Here is a 20,461-nt window from a genome sequence, read left to right on the forward strand (position 1 = left end):
AGTTCAAGGAGAACAACTGATTACAGGTATAGTATGCAGCCTGCCCCACATTCCACATCTAAACCGTGCTAACTGACACCACATGGAGTGCAGAGGGCGAGGGGGAGGCATAGAGGGTGACTGGTAGGGGGAATAAACTGGCCAAAGAAAAATTCAACGTCTGTTAAACAATATACAACCGCAGGAGGCCTGGACACATCACTGGAGTCATCTCTCCCATGCTCGCCCAAACACACCTGTAACCTACCTGGCAGGTTGTTGATATATCCTCCATCCATGAGCAGGTGGCCATCCTTTGGATCACAAAGAGGAGGTAGGTAACTCGACAGGGACATACTGGCTCGACAGTATCGCCACAGAGAACCTATAATGAGTATAAAGCACTCAATAAATCAATAACACCCCTGTATGGCAGGAAAGGCAAATACAGTGAAGCTTGGCAGGACCTCACTTACTGTAGGAAGTGTGTCATTATAGATAGAACCAGTATACCTACACTCAGTAACTATACCAAATTCATCATACAGTGGAGCCACTTATACATCACTGTCATTTATGTAACATACTTAAAAAATATAGAAATGTGGGTTGGAGAGAAAGACTGGAATTCTGAAATAAAAACAGAAAATGTTGGAAATGCATAGAAGGTAAGAGAATCAACTTTGGATGTGATTCAAAGCTGGTTCAAGCTCCACTCCAGAGACTCAAGCACATAATCCAGACTTTTGGTCATCTGCCCCAAATCTCCTTATATGGCTCTGTGTCAAATTTTGATTTTTGATAACAATCCCATGAAGTGCCTGGGACATTTTATTACGTTAAAGGAGTTATAGAAATGCAAGTTGTTGTTGCTGCTGCTGTGCTGAGAAAGTGCTGCACTGTCGGGGATGCTGTCTTTCAGTTAAGACGTTAAACTAAGGCTCCGTCAATCCTCTCGGACCAATGTAAAGGATCCCATGGCACTATTCCAAGAACAGCAGGAGAGTTCTCTCCGGTGTCCTGGCCAATATTTATCACTGAACTAACATCACAAAAAAAGCAAATTATCTTGTCCTTATCTCATTGTGCACAGCAAGGTCCCACAAACAACAATGTGGCTGCTACATTCCCATTACAACAATGACTACACTTCAAAAAGTGCTTAATTGGCTATAAAGCACTTTGGAACGTACTGAGGTCATGAAATGCAAGTCTTTCTTTGTAATGAAAAGTCTCAATTGAAATGTTCTTCCAAGTACCACCAATAAGGGAATTAAGGGTCACGGGGAGCGGGCAGGTAAGTGGAGCTGAGTCCACGGTCAGATCAGCCATGATCTTATTGAATGGCGGAGCAGGCTCGAGGGGCTAGATGGCCTACTCCTGTTCCTAATTCTTATGTTCTTATGTTCTTATGACCTGCAGCTCCAACAATTTTTTGTTCTTATTTCACACAATTTAACTAAATGCACTGCTGCGTTTTGTGGAGGAATATGTGCAGAATGGGAGCCTTCATATCAAGGCCAGAGTATATCACACCGAGTTGTACTCTGGGGCTGGCTGCTGGTTTAGGTCCAATGGGCTGGAAATTCCAAAATCTTTCGCCGGTTTGGGCGGAAAGCGGTGCGGACCGCCAGCATGCAGGGCCGGAAAAAGTGCTTTTGCCCAGTATTTGGCTCAGCAGTCACCCGTAGAGGGGACTAAAAAACCACAGAGGAAAAACCTGTGGGTGCAGTCCTTGGAACAGCGGGATGTATGAAACCCTGCAAAAAAGGCAAGTTAAAAGTTTTTATTTTTAAATTCTTTTGCAGCGATTCACTAGAAAAGGGTCGTGTGAATGTTTTGTGATTTATTATTTTTTGGAATTTTTTTTTGTGTTTCCCCCCTCCCCCCACGCAGTGGTATCGGCCTCGGAGAAAAGTTGCAGAAAATTTGCGGTTTGCGCCACGAATCTTCGCGCAATGCCGATTTTTCCCATTTTATGTTCGGCCTCAAAATCATAGAGTCAGAGCGTTTTTTTTCCGCCCAAAAAAATGTTATGACCCTGTATCTGTAAATTCAGTTACTGCCTCAAACTTTACTATGTGTGTGGGAGGGGGTGGGGGGAAGGAAACAGCTCAAGTTCCCACTTGCGATCGATATCCTGGGACCCCCAGCTAGAAAGTGCATGCGTGCGTGCGAATATCAGGCAAGTACATGATCAACTTATATAATGCCGCACCTTTGGTGTGAACAGCCTACCAACTCACTGCTTGGACCTGCACATGAAGAATAGCCGGGGGGGGGGGGGGGGGGGGGGGCAAGTATCAGAGGGATGTGGGCTGTGGAACCTCAGCAAGGAGTCAACACCTTCAGGAGAAGAATGGAGAAAAGAGGAGGATGCAAATAAAATATAAAACAGGCCCCAACAGGCAGCTATTGGAGTAACATAATCCCAGAGCCCCCATCTGCAGTTTTATATGTCAGTGTCACCCCAGGTAGGTGAAAAATGAAAAGAAACAAGCAGAGGAAGAAAATGAAACAGCTGGAAGAAAGGAAAACATAATTTGTTACAGTGAGACTGAAATAAACGTTTCTGACAGACTGCGTGTGGCACCGGAAGCTGTTCACACTGCCCTCAAAAGCCATTCCATATTTATGCATTGGTTCAGAGACAATTGGAAAGTAACAAAACATGCAACAAGCTTTAGTGCAGAAATTAAGCTCTTGCCCAGTAATTCCTGCAATATTATCTCTTTCCAACAGTCACTTTGTTCTGACTGCAGGCACTTGTCGATTCGTCCGATTTGCTTGTGAAATGTAATTATAGCCTGCATGTTGATTGCAAACTAGTTTGGCATTCCGTATAATCATTATAGAAATTCACAGTTGGTAAGGCTGATGAGTTTAAATGGCAAATGAAATTCAATATAGCAAAGTGTGGGGTAGTTCATTTTGGTAGGGGGAATAAGGAGGGCACTTATTCCTTGGAAAATAAGAAACTAAATGGAGTAGACGAACAGAGAGATCTGGGAATACAGATAAATAAATCTGTACAAGACAATCAATACACGCTGATGAGGCCATAACGAGTGCAAATGAAGATGAGGCTGATCAATCAAATAGCGATGGGCTTGTTGAGGTTTTCCTGTTCATGAAAATCGTGTTACTCTTAAGTGTCAGCCGCGGCTCAGAGTTAAAAGGTTGTGAGTTCAGATCCCACTCCAGAGACTTGAGCACTAAAATCTAGGCTGACACTCCAGTGCAGCATTGAGGGAGTTTTTTTAAAAATTCAAAATATACTTTATTCATATAAAAATTTGTACAGTACATTCAAAAGCAGTTCAGTACATTTAGCTGCGGTCAGCAATCCCATTCGATACATTTCCTTGCTTTTCATTTCAAGTACAATTCGGGACAATAGAGGGAGTGCTGCACTGTCAGGTGCCATCATTCGAATGAGACGTTAAACCGAGGCCCCGTCTGCCCTCTATACGGTGGACGTAAAAGATCCCATTTCGAAGAACAGCAGGGGAGTTATCCCTGGTGTCCTGGCCAATATTTATCCCTCAATCAACATAACAAAAACAGATTATCTGGTCATTATCACATTGTTGTTTGTGGGAGCTTGCTGTGTGCAAATTGGCTGCCATGTTTCTTACATTACCAACTGTGACTACACTTCAAAAATTACTTAATTTGCTGTAAAGCGCTTTGAGACATCGAGGTTGTGAAATGCGCTATATATATATATGCAAACCTTTCTTTCTTTAAGTTAGAATAATGCTGCAGGCTCCTTGCCTATTAAGGATTCTTGGCCACTACAAAGTTACCCTTACTCTTAGTTAATAGTGTTGTACTGAATGGAAATGCAAGATACATTAAACAAGACATAAAATAAAGGCCAACATAAATAGCTTAACAGTCACTGATAATTGTTTCACATCTGTTATATATCTGTGCAGTTTTCATGAGGCTTTGCCTCAGAGAAATACCTTACAAGAGAAGGGTACACTGGGGAAAGTCCTTCCCGTAAACTGTATCCCAGCTAGTTACTTTTTTGTTAATACATCAATTAGTGCTTAAGAAGTCATGCTTGCAGAGTTGCTCCATGTTGCCTTGTATAATAATAGCAGCTAAGTCAGCACACACACACTGGGCTTGGCATCAACCCAGAGGTTCTCCGTAGAGTGCACTTGCTGCGATTAGTTTATTCCCCCCAACCCAGTCATTGCACATTTCATGGGAAAGCTCAGCACAGAGGAATGTGAAGACTGCTCTTGGTGAGTGAGCCGTGCTCGAGGTGACTTCCTCTTCCTTTCTTTGATTTCTATAGCCTTGGATTGGCACCTCACGTAGACACCACAACCAAGTTTGGAAAATTGGCATGTGGAGTTGCGAGGAGAGATTGAGAGAAAGAGAAAGGAAATATGCACAATTTTCTACTCTGTGGTCGAGTAAGTACCAGGCTACCTGCAAAATGGTAACCATTTACCCTATCAAAAACTCGACTGCTTCCTCAAAGGGTCAGACGAAAGCTCCGTTTCCTTCCTCACAACTAACCGCATGGCATTAAGGGGTCAGAACAAACTAAATTCATTCAGGCATAAAGAACAGAAGCACCAGATGTTCAATATTGTGTGTCTTGGGCTTTCTTTTCATCTTCCTACCTACAACCATCTGCCAGAAAAAAAATACTGCACACTCGAGATGCTGGATAATAAAAGAGTGTCAAGAAAGGTAGTACAGTGGTTTCCAAATGAACACAATGACTTTACTTTTGAAGGATTAACAAGTAGTGGAAAGTACTGAGAGCAGTGAACACTATAAACTACAACAACTTGTATTTATATAACACCCAAGATGCTTCACAGGAGCGTTGTAAAACAGAATTTAACACCGAGCTTGGTTAAAGAGGTAGGTTTTAAGGAGCGACTTAAAGGAGGAAAGAGTGGTAGAGAGGTGGAGAGGTTTAGAGAAGCAATTCCAGAGCTTAGGGTCTTGGTAGCTGAAGGCACGGCCACCAAGGATGGAGCGATTGAAATAATTGATGCTCAAGAGGCTAGAATTGGAGGAGAGCACAAGAATGAGAATTTTAAAAATCGAGGTGTTGCTTAACCGGGAGCCAATGTAAGTCAGCGAGCACAGGGGTGATGTGCGAATGGGACTTGGGCAGCAAAGTTTTGGGTGACCTCAAAGTTTACGAAGGGTAGAACGTGGGAGGCCGGCCAGGAGTGTGCTGGAACAGTCAAGTCTAGAGATAACAAAGTTATGGATGGGGCATTCAGCAGCAGATGAACCGAGGCAGGGATGGAGTCGGGCAATGTTCCGGGAGTGGAAACAGGCAGTCTTAGTGATGGTGCGTATATGTGGTCGGAAGCTCATCTCGGGGTCAAATACGACACTTGTTCAGCCGCAGAGTCGCCAGGAAAAGGGATGGAGTCGATAGCTCGGGAAGGGAGTTTGTGACCAGGACCGATGACATTGGCTTCGGTCTGCCCAATAATCAGTCGGAGGACATTTCTGCTAAAGGTAGCCTTTTAATTGTATTTTTAAAATGTTGCATTAGCTCAAGTTGAAAGTAAATTGGACAATGAGCTCATTACAGAAGCTGAAAATTGACACGGTTCAAGTGAGAGATTAGAAAAAAATTCTTTCCACAGGATAGTGGAAATATGGAGCCGATTCCCAGAGAACCAGGTGGGTCGGGAGGCGGTGCCATCATTAAAAGGGAACCGGATTCATTCTTGTTGAGAAGGGCATTGAAGGTTTTAAAGATATTAACACCGCTGTTTGATTTCCTTTCTGGGGGAGGTGGAGGAAGGAACTTAGTGATTCCTAAAGTAGAGGATCAACAGGTGGTGGTATGGGAGGGGAGCCCATGATTATTCTAGCATATACATGAAGTCTGGATGGAATACGTTGGTTGGGCTCAATATACAAAAACAAAATACTGCAGATGCTGGAATCTGAAATAAAAACAGAGAATGCTGGAAATCTCAGCACGTCAGGCAGCATCTGTGGAGAGAAAAGCAGAGTTAACGTTTCAGGTTGACAACTCTGTCAGAGCTGCCGAATGTTCGAAAAGAGCACATTCTTAAGCACTGAAAGGGGGAGGGGAAGAAAGAACAAAAGGGAAGGTCTGTGATAGGGTGGAAGACAGGAGAGATTAGAGACACAAAAGGGATTATGGGCAGAATTGAAATAGAAATGATAGAGGTTAGAAAAAGGTTAATCTGGATAGGGTGTGAATGGCGTAGTAATGACCAGCTGCCATTATAGACAAAGAGGAAAAAAGAAGAAAAACTAAGACGGGGGGGGGGGGGGGGGGGGAAAGGGAGCCAAAGGATGGCCAGAGGTTATGCTCTGAAATTGTTGAACTCGATGTTGAGTCCAGAAGGCTGTAAAGTGCCTAAACAAAAGATGAGGCGCTGTTCCTCGAGCTTAGCGTTGAGCTTCGTTGGAACAGTGCAGGAGTCCGAGGAATCAGAAGTTCCTCTACTTTACGGTAGGAATTGTAATTGACAGATTGTACGTAAAACTGACTTATGTATGTAAAGCACGCTTATAGCATGCTTGAATGGGTTTTAAGCAGGGGCAACAACAAAGCTTGCTACGCAGCAAAGCTTGATGGTTAATGAACCATCATAAGTAGCCAACAATGCATTGACCCTTAGCATAGACTGACAGAAGATGAAAACATACATTCAGTACTGAATAACACATTCAAGGGCAGTGGAGAGTCAACAGTCCAGAAACATAACAAACCCTGGGAAGCAAGGTTACTTCACACATCATGAGGAACGGAGGCAAAGTTGACACCACTGAATAACACAGTCCGGGAGGGTGACATGTGATGGGAGATGGACAGGTGGGGCGAACCACTCAGAGCCAGTCTGATAAGGGTCAACGAATCAATGTAACTTTGCTGATAGCAGTCGGCCAATCGGTGGTTTTGTAGGAGGGTCACACACCTCGAAAAATGTATAACTATAATTATAAAATCTTTGTTCTTTCTTCATCCGTGAACAGGTCCCCTGCATGCTTGAATAAAAAACAGTTGAACCGAGGTTTCGTCTGAGTGATTCCGTGGTCACTATACGGATGGGCGCGTGTCGATTCCTTATATCAGGGAGTCCACCTTGAGGAAGAGAAGTCTTCTTTTTATCCCAACAGCCATGTTAACCACGGCGGAGGGGAATCCTCGGTTGAGGAAAAAGGAAGACATGTCAGAGGCACTAGTGTAAAAGTTGGTGTCGTTAGAGCAGATGCGACGGAAATTGAGAAACTGGGAGAATGGAATGGAGTCCTTACAGGATGCGGGGTGGGAAGAAGTGTAGTCCAGATAGCTGTGGGAGTCAGTGAGCTTATAGTGGATACTGGTCGAAAGCCTATCCCCAGAAATGGAGACAGAGAAGTCGAGGAAGGGAAGGAAAGAGTCGGAGATGGACCATGTGAAGGTGAGGGAAGGGTGGAAAGTAGATGCAAAGTGAATGAAATTTTCAAGTTCAGGGTGAGAGCAGGAAATGGCACCGATACACTCATCAATGTACCGGAAAAAGAGATGAGGGAGGGGATCCGATTAGGACTGGAACAAAGAATGTTCCACACAGCCCACGAAAAGGCAGGTATAGCTAGGACCCATGCGGGGTCACCTTTAATTTGGAGAAAGTGAGTGGAGTTAAAGGTGAAGTTGTTTAATGTGAGAACAAGTTCAGCCAGGCGGGGGAGGATGGTGGTGGATGGGGCCATTGCTTGAGGAAGAAGCGGAGCGCTCTCAGGCCATCCTGGTGGGAGATGGAAGTGTAAAGGGATTGGACGTCCATGGTGAAAAGGAGATGGTTGAGGCCAGGAAACTGGAAACTGTTAGTGACAGAGGGCGTCGGAGGAGTCATGGGTGAGGGTGGGAAGAGAGTGGACAAGGAGAGAAAAAAAAAAGAGTCGAGATAGGAAGAAATACGTTCTGTGGCGCAAGAACAGACTGAAATGATGGGTCTACCAGGGCAGTTCTGTTTGTGGATCTTGGGAAGGAGGTAGAAGCGGGCCGTGCGGGGTTGGGGAACCATGAGGCTGGTGGCTATGGAGGGAAGATCTCCAGAGGAGATGAGGTCAATGACAGTCTGGGAAATGATGGCTTGGTTGGGCTCAATGTCGTTTTCTCACTCCAGGCTTTGCAATGCTCTTAACTTTCTTTCTTTTTTTTTTAAGATGCAGCCTGCCTTGTTCCCCGCACGTTTAATCTCCATGTGCTAATAAGCTATTCATTATTAAAATAAAAGTGAAAAATGTTGGAAATACACAGTAGGCCCACCTGATTCTGTAAAGAGAAATGTTCCTGGCGTTATAACAACCCGTTGTCATGAGGAAAAGCGTTCCTAATTCCAGGAGAGCCCCTGTAAAATATAGGAAATAGCCTCCCTCCGTAGCTGTCCAATGAGACAAGGTCCCATTTGTCTGCAATATTCACCACTGCCAAACCAATACGAGAGGGAACTAGGGTACATTTCCAGAGCAAGGGGCATGCAACAGAGGTGCACTGGACCACCCACTGAATATGGGACCAAACTCTTAAGTTGGCAGTGTCCCAGAGGTTTTGCTCCTGTTTGGGTGATGTCTTGTTCAGTTTTATGAATCGAAGCAACGTTCTCATTGGTTTCCTGAGAGTGTGGCCTGAGCTAACGCGAGTTAGAACCAAGGCAGAGGGTGGCAATTCTCCCAGAAACATCTAGTTGAATGGGTTTGATCACGCCCAAAGCTCAGACAGAATGTTTGGGATGCAAGGCTCCTTTGGGTTGACCACCTTGACAATTCAAAAATTGGAGAGAGATTGCAGTAGGATTGAAATTGCAAGCCAGGTGGTGTCTTGAAAGAATTAGTCTTGCTACGGGGTATGGGCGGGGGGGGAAGAGGGGTGGACAGCAGAGATCCAGAGGGATGGTGCAAGGATCTGAGAAACACAGCACATCAGAACAGTTTAAAAACATTGGACGACAAGGATCTTTCTTAGACTTTTTCCACAAAGTTTTCCCTCTGAGATGAGGTTTGCTGCAACTGACACAGGTGATGGGAATAAATTGGGTCCGCTGCACAATTTGTAATGAAAAGACAGCAATCAATTCCTTTGCTTTGTCGACAGAGAGAATAGAAATTGCAAAAGAAGAAAAATAAAACCAGGAGGACAAGTTAGAGCATCAAAACACCATGTTATGGCTTTGATTTGTTAGAAACAGTCACTGCCAATGCGCTCGATCTTTAAAGTGTATAGTCAAGGCTTCAGCTTACTGGCTACACTCTGATCAGAGGAAAATCATACGGACACCGGGTTATTGAGGATCCTGCCAAAATTCCGTGTTTTACAGATGAGACATTGGCAGGAACTGCTGCAATCTGGATTGAGACAATAATTCAAACCTAAACTTTTTTCTGAAATTAGATTTTTTTCCTCCTCATTGTTCTCGAAATGCTGGCCTATGATTCCACAAGGGCCGATGGCGACTTAGATTATTCTCCCACATGAACGAGACAGTAGGGTTTGACAGGCTATTCAACTTTGGCGGCGTCAGATTTGAGCCTGATCCTGTCTTCACTTGACGCTCTGTGTATGCTTTTTTCAGCAGATGTCACTGGTTAGTGATCAGGAGCACAAACCGTGGCTGATTCTCCCCCACCCCCCCCCCCTCCCCCTGCTCTTCCCTGGCCCAGGGGTGCTGAGGACATTGGCCCAATTGTTGTCTGGCTGAGATGAGCTAGCTCAGAAGAGGCCGAGAATCAAACCTGGTGTTTCCCTGCTGGCCGAGATCGGGGCAAAAGAGTGGCGAGAGACTGGAGGGATCGTGACGCAGGGGAGGCGTGAGTTCGGGGCCAGGGGCCCAGGGGCAGCACGGGCCAGCCCACACTGCGATATGTGTACGCACTAGGTCCGTGCAGCAGAGCAGGTCTCTAGTCGTCTTGGTTAACCCTTGCCACTGGATCAAGACCTAGTTCTGTCAAGCCCACGTGGTGGCTGGTATGCAACGGCCACCCCACGTTTAAAAATCCACATACCCCTGAGGATGTAGTTCGGGTTCTTCATTCGAAACACCTGTAAACTCATCCTTTTTTTTGGCGTGGAACCAAGTCATACTCGTTTCGAGGGACCACCTATGATGGATGGGTCAGCAGTACATATGACAGTACATTTACCAATGGTGCAACAGCTGAAAACTCCTCCTAGAAACATTACACAGACCACCGTTACAGCAGCCACACTTTTTAGTGAATTTTGTAAAGGTGTCTTTGGTTTAGGGGAACTATATATAGGAATGAAATTAAATATATAGAAACTGGTACAGTCAGCACTCATTTTGCTGCAGCAAGTATCAGTCGAAGCATGCTGCGATTGCAAATATTACAGACAGCACATACAACATCACAAAGAGACTGCATCTATTCTAGAATCCTGATGTATGTTGGCATTTCATAATAACTGGTCGACCTTTCAACCTGCCCTTTGAGAGAAGTCACACAGCAACATCGCTTAAGCTCAGGGTACTGACACGGGATGAAAGCATCAAGGTAAGACCATGAGAAGAATTTATTACAGTGGCTCATGTTGGAAAAGCAACTGATAACCTCAAATAGTTTCCTGAGCACCAAGAATCTATGACAAAATGGATAAATGGTTTGGGGTTGGGGGAAGAAGTTGTTTCAAGCCTGGTTTGTTTGGGGGGGGGGGGGGGGGAATAAGGGGGATTATGGTCAGTCAAACACTGCACAGACCTCAGCTGTATGAACATGGACAGGTATCATTCGAGGAATATCAGCAGCAACGAGGAAGGTTAGTTGTTCAGTTATAAACCAGTACTAGAATAGTCCGCATCTGTGTTTCCCCCACCCTCGTCATATAACTCACCAATGATGTATTTACATCTAATTATCTTATACTAAAAGTGATGGAATATCAAATCCGAACACTAATTTCTGCATTTTTTGTGCAAAGCAGTGAGTCAGTCACTGTGAACCACTGGGGACTTCGCAGAACAAGAGAAACTTGGAGAGATTGTGGAGGGGCGGGGGGAGCGAGACAGGAGAGGAGAGAGTTTATTATTGAAATGAGTGAATTATAAGCGGCTTTCAAAAAGAAAAGTTGCATTTCAGTTCCACAGCATTTACACAACAGAAAGCATTTGATAAAAGCTTTCACTGAAAATGAACATTTTCCTGGGACAGCATTAGCAGGGAATGCACCCATCAATGTGATCAGATTAGCAGCAATGCAAAGATATCAACTAGCCCAAGACCACAGGTTCCCAAATCATTTCAGGTGGGGTTGTCAAAATGAGTATTTAATTTGTGCAATGCTGAGAGCTGGGTTTAAAACCTGCCCTGTTGGTGATTCGACAGTACCTCCCTGGTCAGGTGGGCAACATTATTCACTGGTCACAGAAATTAGGCTGGGGAGGGCGGGGGCAGAGAAGGTCAAAATGCCAAGATGCACTCACCGTCAGTATGAACCCGCATGGCGGACGCAGTTATATCTGTGGTGATGTTGAAGTAAGGAATCCACAGATCCTAGAATATAAACAGAGAGCATCTGTTCAGTGACTAGACGGGCAACAGGACCCCTTGATCCAACCACTGCCCTCAATAAACGGTTCCATTTCTTGGAGAGAGATTTGGGGGGTGGGGGCAAAGTCAGAAAGCTCATCCAGTGTGGTGGGAAGGTGGAACTCGCTATCACAGGAGTAGTTGAGGCAAATAGCATCGATACATTTAATGAGAAGCTAGGTAAGTACATGATAAAGAAATTAGAGGATATATTGATAGGGTTAGATGAAGTAAATAGAGTGGAGGAAAGCTCGTGTGGGGAGCATAAGCACTGGCATGGGCTGAATGGCCTGTTTATATATTGTAAATTCTATGTATTCCCACATTAAAGAACACTGACGTTGGGGAAGTCCAGACCAGGAGTCACAGTCTAAGGATAAAGGGTAAGCCATTTAGGACCGAGATGAGGAGAAACTTCTTCACTCAGAGAATTGTAAACCTGTGGAATTCTCTAACACAGAAAGTTGTTGAGGCCATATATTCAAAAGGGAGTTAGATGTGTAAAGAGATCAAGGGGTATGGAGAGAAAGCAGGAATGGAGTACTGAAGTTGCATGTTCAGCCATGATCATATTGAATGGTGGTGCAGGCTCGAAGGGCCGAATGGCCTATTCCTGCACCTATTTTCTATGTTTCTATAAGAAATAGGAGCAGTAGGCCATTTGGCCCCTCGAGCCTGCTCCGCCATTCAATAAGATCACGGCTTCCAGCATCCAGACAGATTTTTATATAAAGATACAGAATCTTTTGTCATAACTGAACATGTCTGACTTACGCTGGATTTTCTCATGCCAGAAACCAGTGACTGACAACAGCATTAGCTGCTGACTGACAATAGCGTTAGCTGCTGACTTGCTCCCAGGCTAATGCCATTTGGAAACCTACCACCAGGGGGAAGAGGAGCTCCCCAATGGCTCTGCATGTCTATTCAGAGAGCGGCCAAGCCATATAGATCAGGAATGGGCCAGGTTCGATTGTGTACGAAAACCAGCTCAAGTTGGTGCTGCATCGCCAGGCTACCGACGTTAACAGAAAAAGACACCAGCTTCTGTGCATCAACACAGCAAAAGCGCAGTGTGTCTGCCACTGGGTGGTTGCACACAATCTACCCCGTCATACAGCATCAGAAGCAAGTAAATTGTCAACTATAAAAACTGATATTTATATAGTGTCTTTTATATATGAAACATTGGAAGGCAGTTTATAAAGTAGCAGTAAGAGCCAGGGGAGAGCTTAGCAGGCTTGGGGAAAAGTATCTGTCTTGAGAAGGTTTTTATAAGGAGGAGAGAGAAGTGGAGAGACAGGGGGGTTTTAGGGAGGGAGTTTCAGAGAGCTGGGTCAAAGCCGCTAAAAGCTCTGGTGGGGCAAAGGAAGGGGTGAGGTCTTGTCAGAGAACAAAGGACAGACAGACTTGAATTTATATAGCGTCTTGCATGGCTTCAGGACATCCCAAAGCGCTTTACAGCTAATTAAGTGCTTTTGAAGTGTAGTCACTGATGTAATGTAGGAACTATGCAGGATTGGGGGGGGGGGGGGGGGTTGGGAAGAGTAAGTCTGCAGGACTCGGGTGAAGTGAGATCATGGGGATTATAAAATTTAATGTGTTGGAGCATAGAGAGCCCAATGTAGGTCCATGAGGGTAGGAGAGGGCTTAGTTTGGAATAGGATACGGTCATCTGTGTTGGACTTTATGGAAAATGGATGAAGGAAAGCCAACAAGAACACAGAAATAATCGAGTCGTGAGGTGACAAAAGCAGGGGTCAGAGAATTAGCAGTGAAGCTATGGGCGGAGGCGGGCAATGTCACAGAATAAGTGGTCTTGGTGATGAAGACGTTGTGAGGTTAGGCTAAGGTCTTGCAGGTTTTTGTTCAATCAAAGAAGCCAGGGAGAGGGATGGAATCAGTGTCAAGGGAGTGTAGATTGTGACAGGCACAGAAAATTATGACTTTGCTCTTCCCAATGTGCAGCTGATGGAAGTTGTGACTCAACCATGATTTGATGCCAGTCTGGTGCCAGTCACATATTGGCAGCTCAATATACAGGGCCGGAGCAGAGGATTATTTCAGCTGGTTCCAACACTGATAGGTCCCACCTCTTACCTCTATCTGCTTGTCCTTAAAGGTGTTGCTGATACTATTGTTAAAAGCGGATCCTGAGAACATCGAGGTGATTGGATATGTCAGATCTAGCACTTTTTTGAAAACATTTGTCATTTCCTGTTAATAAAACAAAAACATAAATTATCATCCATGGAGAAAGATTCACTTCAGACACACACGGACCCACTAACTGCAGGATTCTATCAGAAGACAGGTTTGAGAACATAAGAACATAAGAATTAGGAACAGGAGTATGCCATCTAGCCCCTCGAGCCTGCTCCGCCATTCAATAAGATCATGGCTGATCTGGTCGTGGACTCAGCTCCACTTACCCGCCCGCTCCCCATAACCGTTAATTCCCTTATTGGTTAAAAATCTATCTATCTGTGATTTGAATACATTCAATGAGCTAGCCTCAACTGCTTCCCTGGGCAGAGAATTCCACAGATTCACAACCCTCTGGGAGAAGAAATTCCTTCTCAACTCGGTTTTAAATTGGCTCCCACGTATTTTGAGGCTGTGCCCCCTAGTTCTCGTCTCCCCAGCCAGTGGAAGCAACTTCTCTGCCTCTATCTTGTCTATCCCTTTCATTATTTGAAATGTTTCTATAAGATTACCCCTCATCCTTCTGAACTCCAACGAGTAAAGACCCAGTCTACTCAATCTATAATCATAAGGTAACCCCCTCATCGCCGGAATCAGCCTAGTGAATCGTCTCTGTACCCCCTCCAAAGCTAGTATATCCTTCCTTAAGTAAGGTGACCAAAACTGCATGCAGTACTCCAGGTGTGGCCTCACCAATACCCTGTACAGTTGCAGCAGGACCTCCCTGCTTTTGTACTCCATCCCTCTCGCAATGAAAGCCAACATTCCATTCGCTTTCCTGATTACCTGCTGCACCTGCAAACTAATCTTTTGGGATTCATGCACAAGGAGTTTTATTATTTGAAGGGGCTGCTCCTGAAATTCTGGCTGCACTTCAGTCCCACTCTCCTGATCTTTGGGCACCCTGTGCGGAGGGGAGCGGGTAGGTCCGAAGGCCTCCTCGTAGGACTGCTCCTGGGCACGGCCAAGGGTGCCATCAGCCGGTCCAGGCAGCGGGCGGTCGAGGGGGTCGTTCAACCTGACTGCCTGCCTCTCTTCCGCTCTTACATCCGGTCCAGGGTGTCCTTGGAGATGGAGCACGCGATGTCCACCGGTACGCTCGCGGCCTTCCGCGAGAGGTGGGCACCGGAGGGACTGGAGTGCATCATCACGCCCGGCAACCAAATTTTAATTTGATTTTACGTTTTAAAGTTTAATTTGTTTTAATTGCCGGTGCTTTTAGTGTCCCCCTCCCCTTTTATAGGGGGCACTTGGAAAAATGTGATTTTAGCGCCCAAAAAAAAACCCCAAAAAAAGAAAAAAAAAACACCACAAAAAAAGGAAAAAAAAAAGGGGCCTTGAAAATGTCTGCTGTGTCATCCAGGGTGGGTGGCACGGTTTAATGTTTATGTTTTTTTTTCAGGTAAACTCAAAAGAGTTTCATGCACAAGGGCCCCCAGGTCCCTCTGCACCGTAGCATGTTGTAATTTCTCCCCATTCAAATAATATTCCCTTTTACTGTTTTTTTTCCCCCCCAAGGTGGATGACCTCACATTTTCCGACATTGTATTCCATCTGCCAAACCTTAGCCCATTCGCTTAACCTATCTAAATCTCTTTGCAGCCTCTCTGTGTCCTCTACACAACCCGCTTTCCCACTAATCTTTATGTCATCTGCAAATTTTGTTACACTACACTCTGTCCCCTCTTCCAGGTCATCTATGTATATTGTAAACAGTTGTGGTCCCAGCACCGATCCCTGTGGCACACCACTAACCACCGATTTCCAACCCGAAAAGGACCCATTTATCCCGACTCTCTGCTTTCTGTTAGCCAGCCAATTCTCGATCCATGCTAATACATTTCCTCTGACTCCGCGTACCTTTATCTTCTGCAGTAACCTTTTGTGTGGCACCTTATCGGAGGCCTTTTGGAAATCTAAATACACCACATCCATCGGTACACCTCTATCCACCATGCATGTTATATCCTCAAAGAATTCCAGTAAATTAGTTAAACATGATTTCCCCTTCATGAATCCATGCTGCCTCTGCTTGATTGCACTATTCCTATCTAGATGTCCTGCTATTTCTTCCTTAATAATAGCTTCAAACATTTTCCCCACTACAGATGTTAAACTCACCGGCCTATAGTTACCTGCCTTTTGTCTGACCCCTTTTTTTTTAAACAGAGGCGTTACATTAGCTGCTTTCCAATCCGATGGCACCTCCCCAGAGTCCAGAGAATTTTGATAGATTATAACGAATGCATCTGCTATAACTTCCGCCATCTCTTTTAATACCCTGGGATGCATTTCATCAGGACCAGGGGACTTGTCTACCTTGAGTCCCATTAGCCTGTCCAGCACTACCCCCCGAGTGATAGTGATTGTCTCAAGGTCCTCCCTTCCCACATTCCCGTGACCAGCAATTTTTGGCATGGTTTTTGTGTCTTCCACTGTGAAGACCGAAGCAAAATAATTGTTTAAGGTCTCAGTCATTTCCACATTTCCCATTATTAAATCCCCCTTCTCATCTTCTAAGGGACCAACATTTACTTTAGTCACTCTTTTCCATTTTATATATCGGTAAAAGCTTTTACTATCTGTTTTTATGTTTTGCGCAAGTTTACTTTCGTAACCTATCTTTCCTTTCTTTGGGCCCAAGTTTCCACATGATTTGCGCCTGATTTTTAGGAGCAACTGGTGGAGAACGGACTATCTTAGAAATCGCAATTCTCCACATTTTTTTTTCTGCAGTTCTAGTCAGGTAGAACAGTTCTAGTTTGGGACAGAATTTTTTCTTCAAAAGGGGGCGTGTCCGGCCACTGACGCCTGATTTGAAAGTTTCTACAGTGAAAACGTACTCCAAACTAAAGTAGAATGGAGCAAGTGAAGATTTTTGTAGAACTGAAAAAAACCTGTTCTACACATTAAAAAATCAGGCGCAGGTTACAAATTAGGCGTCCAGAACGAGGTGGGGGGGGGGAAACTCATTAAATTCTATAATAAATCCTCATTTATACTTCTACAAATATTATACAAATAAATCCAACCTGAATAAACATTTATAAGCCAAGAAAAGATTAAATGAACCATCTTCGTACCTGTGTGAAAGTGCTTCAGCCAGGGAGAATTCTGCAGGGGGGGGGGGGGGGGGGAGGAAGGAGGCAGCCGTTCGTTCCCGTGGAGGGGAGGGGGGGGGGGGGGGAAATTAAACAGTCGCTTCGTTCCCGTGGAGGGGGGGGGGGAATTAAACAGTCGCTTCGTTCCCGCGGAGGGGGGGGGGGAATTAAACAGTCGCTTCGTTCCCGTGGAGGGGGGGGGGGAATTAAACAGTCGCTTCGTTCCCGTGGAGGGGGGGGGGGGGGGAATTAAACAGTCGCTTCGTTCCCGCGGAGGGGGGGGGAATTAAACAGTCACTTCGTTCCCGTGGAGGGGGGGGGGGGGGGGGGAATTAAACAGTCGCTTCGTTCCCGTGGAGGGGGGGGGGGGAATTAAACAGTCGCTTCGTTCCCGTGGAGGGGGGGGGGGGGGGGAATTAAACAGTCGCTTCGTTCCCGCGGAGGGGGGGGGGAATTAAACAGTCACTTCGTTCCCGTGGAGGGGGGGGGGGGGGGGGGAATTAAACAGTCGCTTCGTTCCCGTGGAGGGGGGGGGGGGGGGGGAATTAAACAGTCGCTTCGTTCCCGCGGAGGGGGGGGGGAATTAAACAGTCGCTTCGTTCCCGTGGAGGGGGGGGGGGGGGGGGAATTAAACAGTCGCTTCGTTCCCGCGGGGGGGGGGGGGAATTAAACAGTCGCTTCGTTCCCGCGGAGGGGGGGGGGAATTAAACAGTCGCTTCGTTCCCGTGGAGGGGGGGGGGGGGGAATTAAACAGCCGCTTCGTTCCCGCGGAGGGGGGGGGGGAATTAAACAGTCGCTTCGTTCCCGCGGAGGGGGAGGGGGGGGGGGGAATTAAACAGTCGCTTCGTTCCCGTGGAGGGGGGGGGGAATTAAACAGTCGCTTCGTTCCCGTGGAGGGGGGGGGGGGGGGGGGGGGAATTAAACAGTCGCTTCGTTCCCGCGGAGGGGGGGGGGAATTAAACAGTCGCTTCGTTCCCGCGGAGGGGGGGGGGGGGGGGGGGGGGAATTAAACAGTCGCTTCGTTCCCGTGGAGGGGGGGGGGGGGGGGGGGGGGGGAATTAAACAGTCTCTTCGTTCCCGTGGAGGGGGGGGGGGGGGGGGGAATTAAACAGTCGCTTCGTTCCCGTGGAGGGGGGGGGGGGGGGGGGGGGAATTAAACAGTCGCTTCGTTCCCGCGGAGGGGGGGGGGAATTAAACAGTCGCTTCGTTCCCGCGGAGGGGGGGGGGGGGGGGGGGGGGAATTAAACAGTCGCTTCGTTCCCGCGGAGGGGGGGGGGGGGGGGGGGGGGAATTAAACAGTCGCTTCGTTCCCGCGGAGGGGGGGGGGGAGGGGGGGAATTAAACAGTCGCTTCGTTCCCGTGGAGGGGGGGGGGGGGGGGGGGGGAATTAAACAGTCGCTTCGTTCCCGTGGAGGGGGGGGGGGGGGGGGGGGGGAATTAAACAGTCTCTTCGTTCCCGCGGAGGGGGGGGGGGAATTAAACAGTCACTTCGTTCCCGCGGAGGGGGAGGGGGGGGGGGGAAATTAAACAGTCGCTTCGTTCCCGTGGGGGGGGGGGGGAATTAAACAGTCGCTTCGTTCCCGCTGAGGGGGGGGGGGGGGGGGGAATTAAACAGCCGCTTCGTTCCCGCTGAGGGGGGGGGGGGGGGGGGACAGTGAGAAGGCTGCAGTGAGATGTGCTGATGGCAATGTGCTTTTATTAAAAAAAATTTCAAAAATTAAACAGCTACAAAGAACTACAAAAATGGCCGAGTGCCAATGTTTTTTTCACACTGAGCATGTGCGAACGCTCCAACGCGCACGCGCAGCGTTGCCGGCAGGAAAAAAAATTAATTTAAATAGTACCCGCCCCCTCCCACTTACAAAATCGGCGCGAGTGTAGGCTCCGCCCCCCTGGGCGCCGAGCCAGGCAGACAAGGAGCTGCAGAACGCTCCAGAATTGCGTGTTTTTTTTTAGCGCCGTTTTAGGTGCGAAAAACTGGCGCCCAGCTCGGAGGGGCGCCCGGTTTTTATCCTGTGGAAACTTGGGCCCTTTATTGCTTTCTTAGTCATTCTTTGCTGTCGTTTAAAATTTTCCCAATCTTCTAGTTTCCCACTAACCTTGGCCACCTTATACGCATTGGTTTTTAATTTGATACTCTCCTTTATTTCCTTGGTTATCCCCTGCTGGTTATCCCTTCTCTTACCGTCCTTCTTTTTCACTGGAATATATTTTTTTTGAGCACTATGAAAGAGCTCCTTAAAAGTCCTCCACTGTTCCTCAATTGTGCCACCATTTAGTCTGTGTTCCCAGTCTACTTTGGCCAACTCTGCCCTCATCCCACTGTAGTCCCCTTTGTTTAAGCATAGTACGCTCGTTTGAGACACTACTTCCTCACCCTCAATCTGTATTACAAATTCAACCATACTGTGATCACTCATTCCGAGAGGATCTTTTACTAGGAGATCATTTACTATTCCTGTCTCATTACACAGGACCAGATCTAAGATAGCTTTCTCCCTTGTTGGTTCTGTAACATACTGTTCTAAGAAACAATCCCGTATGCATGCTATGAATTCCTCCTCAAGGCTACCCCGTGTGATTTGATTTGACCAATCGATATGTAGGTTAAAATCCCCCATGATTACTGCCATTCCCTTTTCACATGCCTCCATTTTTCCCTTGATTATTGTCCGCCCCACCGTGAAGTTATTATTTGGGGGCCTATAAACTACGCCCACCAGTGACTTTTTCCCCTTACTATCTCTCATCTCCACCCACAATGATTCAACATTTTGTTCATTAGAGCCAATATCGTCTCTCACAACTGCCCTGATATCATCCTTTAGTAACAAAGCTACCCCACCTCCTTTCCCTTCTTGTCTATCTTTCTGAATATTCAGATACCCCTGTATGTTTAATTCCCAGGAAAGTAGTTTTTGATGCGCAGACTCGATGGGCCCAATGGCCTCCTTCTGTGCTGTACTATTCTGTGATTCTATGATATTTTCTTCAGCTACTCCTTGTGGCAGCAAGTTCCAACTCTTCCAGCGGATAGAGAGTACAGATTTTCAGGTTTTATTATTTCATTATTTTGGGTCAAAGCTCAAAGAAAACAAAAGGAGACAGTGTGCACACTCAATCAGGGTAATAACTGCCTTAAGCTGCTCATAAACCCATATAGTATTCGCATCCTCATTCTCTCTGGATCGCTTGGATAGACAAATTAGTGCCAGTCTGACAGACTGTACAACAATGAAATCAAGTTAATTAAGTAAAATTATTAGAAGAACAAACATAGTAGTTTTAGTAGATCACTATATTTCACTTCAATCCTTTTCCAAAACACTTGAAAATGTTTGAGGCTCCCTATAATAACATAGGAACAGGAAGAGGCCATTCAGATCCTCGAGCCTGTTTGTAGCTGAACTGTACCTACATTACAACAGTGACAACGCCTCAAAAGTACTTAAACCGCTTTGGGACATCCTGAGGTCATGAAAGTCACTAGATAAGCATAAGTCTTTCTTTCTTTACCTCAACTCCATTTAACCCACTTTGCTCATATCTCTTGATACCCGTATCTAACAAAATTCTATCTATTTAAGTCTTGAAAATTTAAATTGTCCCAGCAT

At 46.2% G+C, this 20,461-nt stretch overlaps 1 protein-coding gene across 5 annotated transcripts in view; it reads right to left on the minus strand.

Annotated features, from left to right (window-relative positions):
• Window positions 1-20,461, minus strand: part of pnpla7b (patatin-like phospholipase domain containing 7b) — a 354,575-nt gene that overhangs the window by 48,240 nt on the left and 285,874 nt on the right. For all 5 annotated transcript variants that reach the window (XM_070862864.1, XM_070862865.1, XM_070862863.1 and 2 more), the window contains 3 exons: window positions 13,642-13,758; window positions 11,436-11,505; window positions 248-364 (listed from right to left, as the gene is read on the minus strand). In XM_070862864.1, the coding sequence (XP_070718965.1) occupies window positions 248-364; window positions 11,436-11,505; window positions 13,642-13,758 (304 nt within the window). The remainder of the gene's footprint in view (window positions 1-247; window positions 365-11,435; window positions 11,506-13,641; window positions 13,759-20,461) is intronic.

Source organism: Pristiophorus japonicus, chromosome 20 (assembly GCF_044704955.1).
Source record: "Pristiophorus japonicus isolate sPriJap1 chromosome 20, sPriJap1.hap1, whole genome shotgun sequence".
Taxonomy (NCBI): domain Eukaryota; kingdom Metazoa; phylum Chordata; class Chondrichthyes; family Pristiophoridae; genus Pristiophorus; species Pristiophorus japonicus.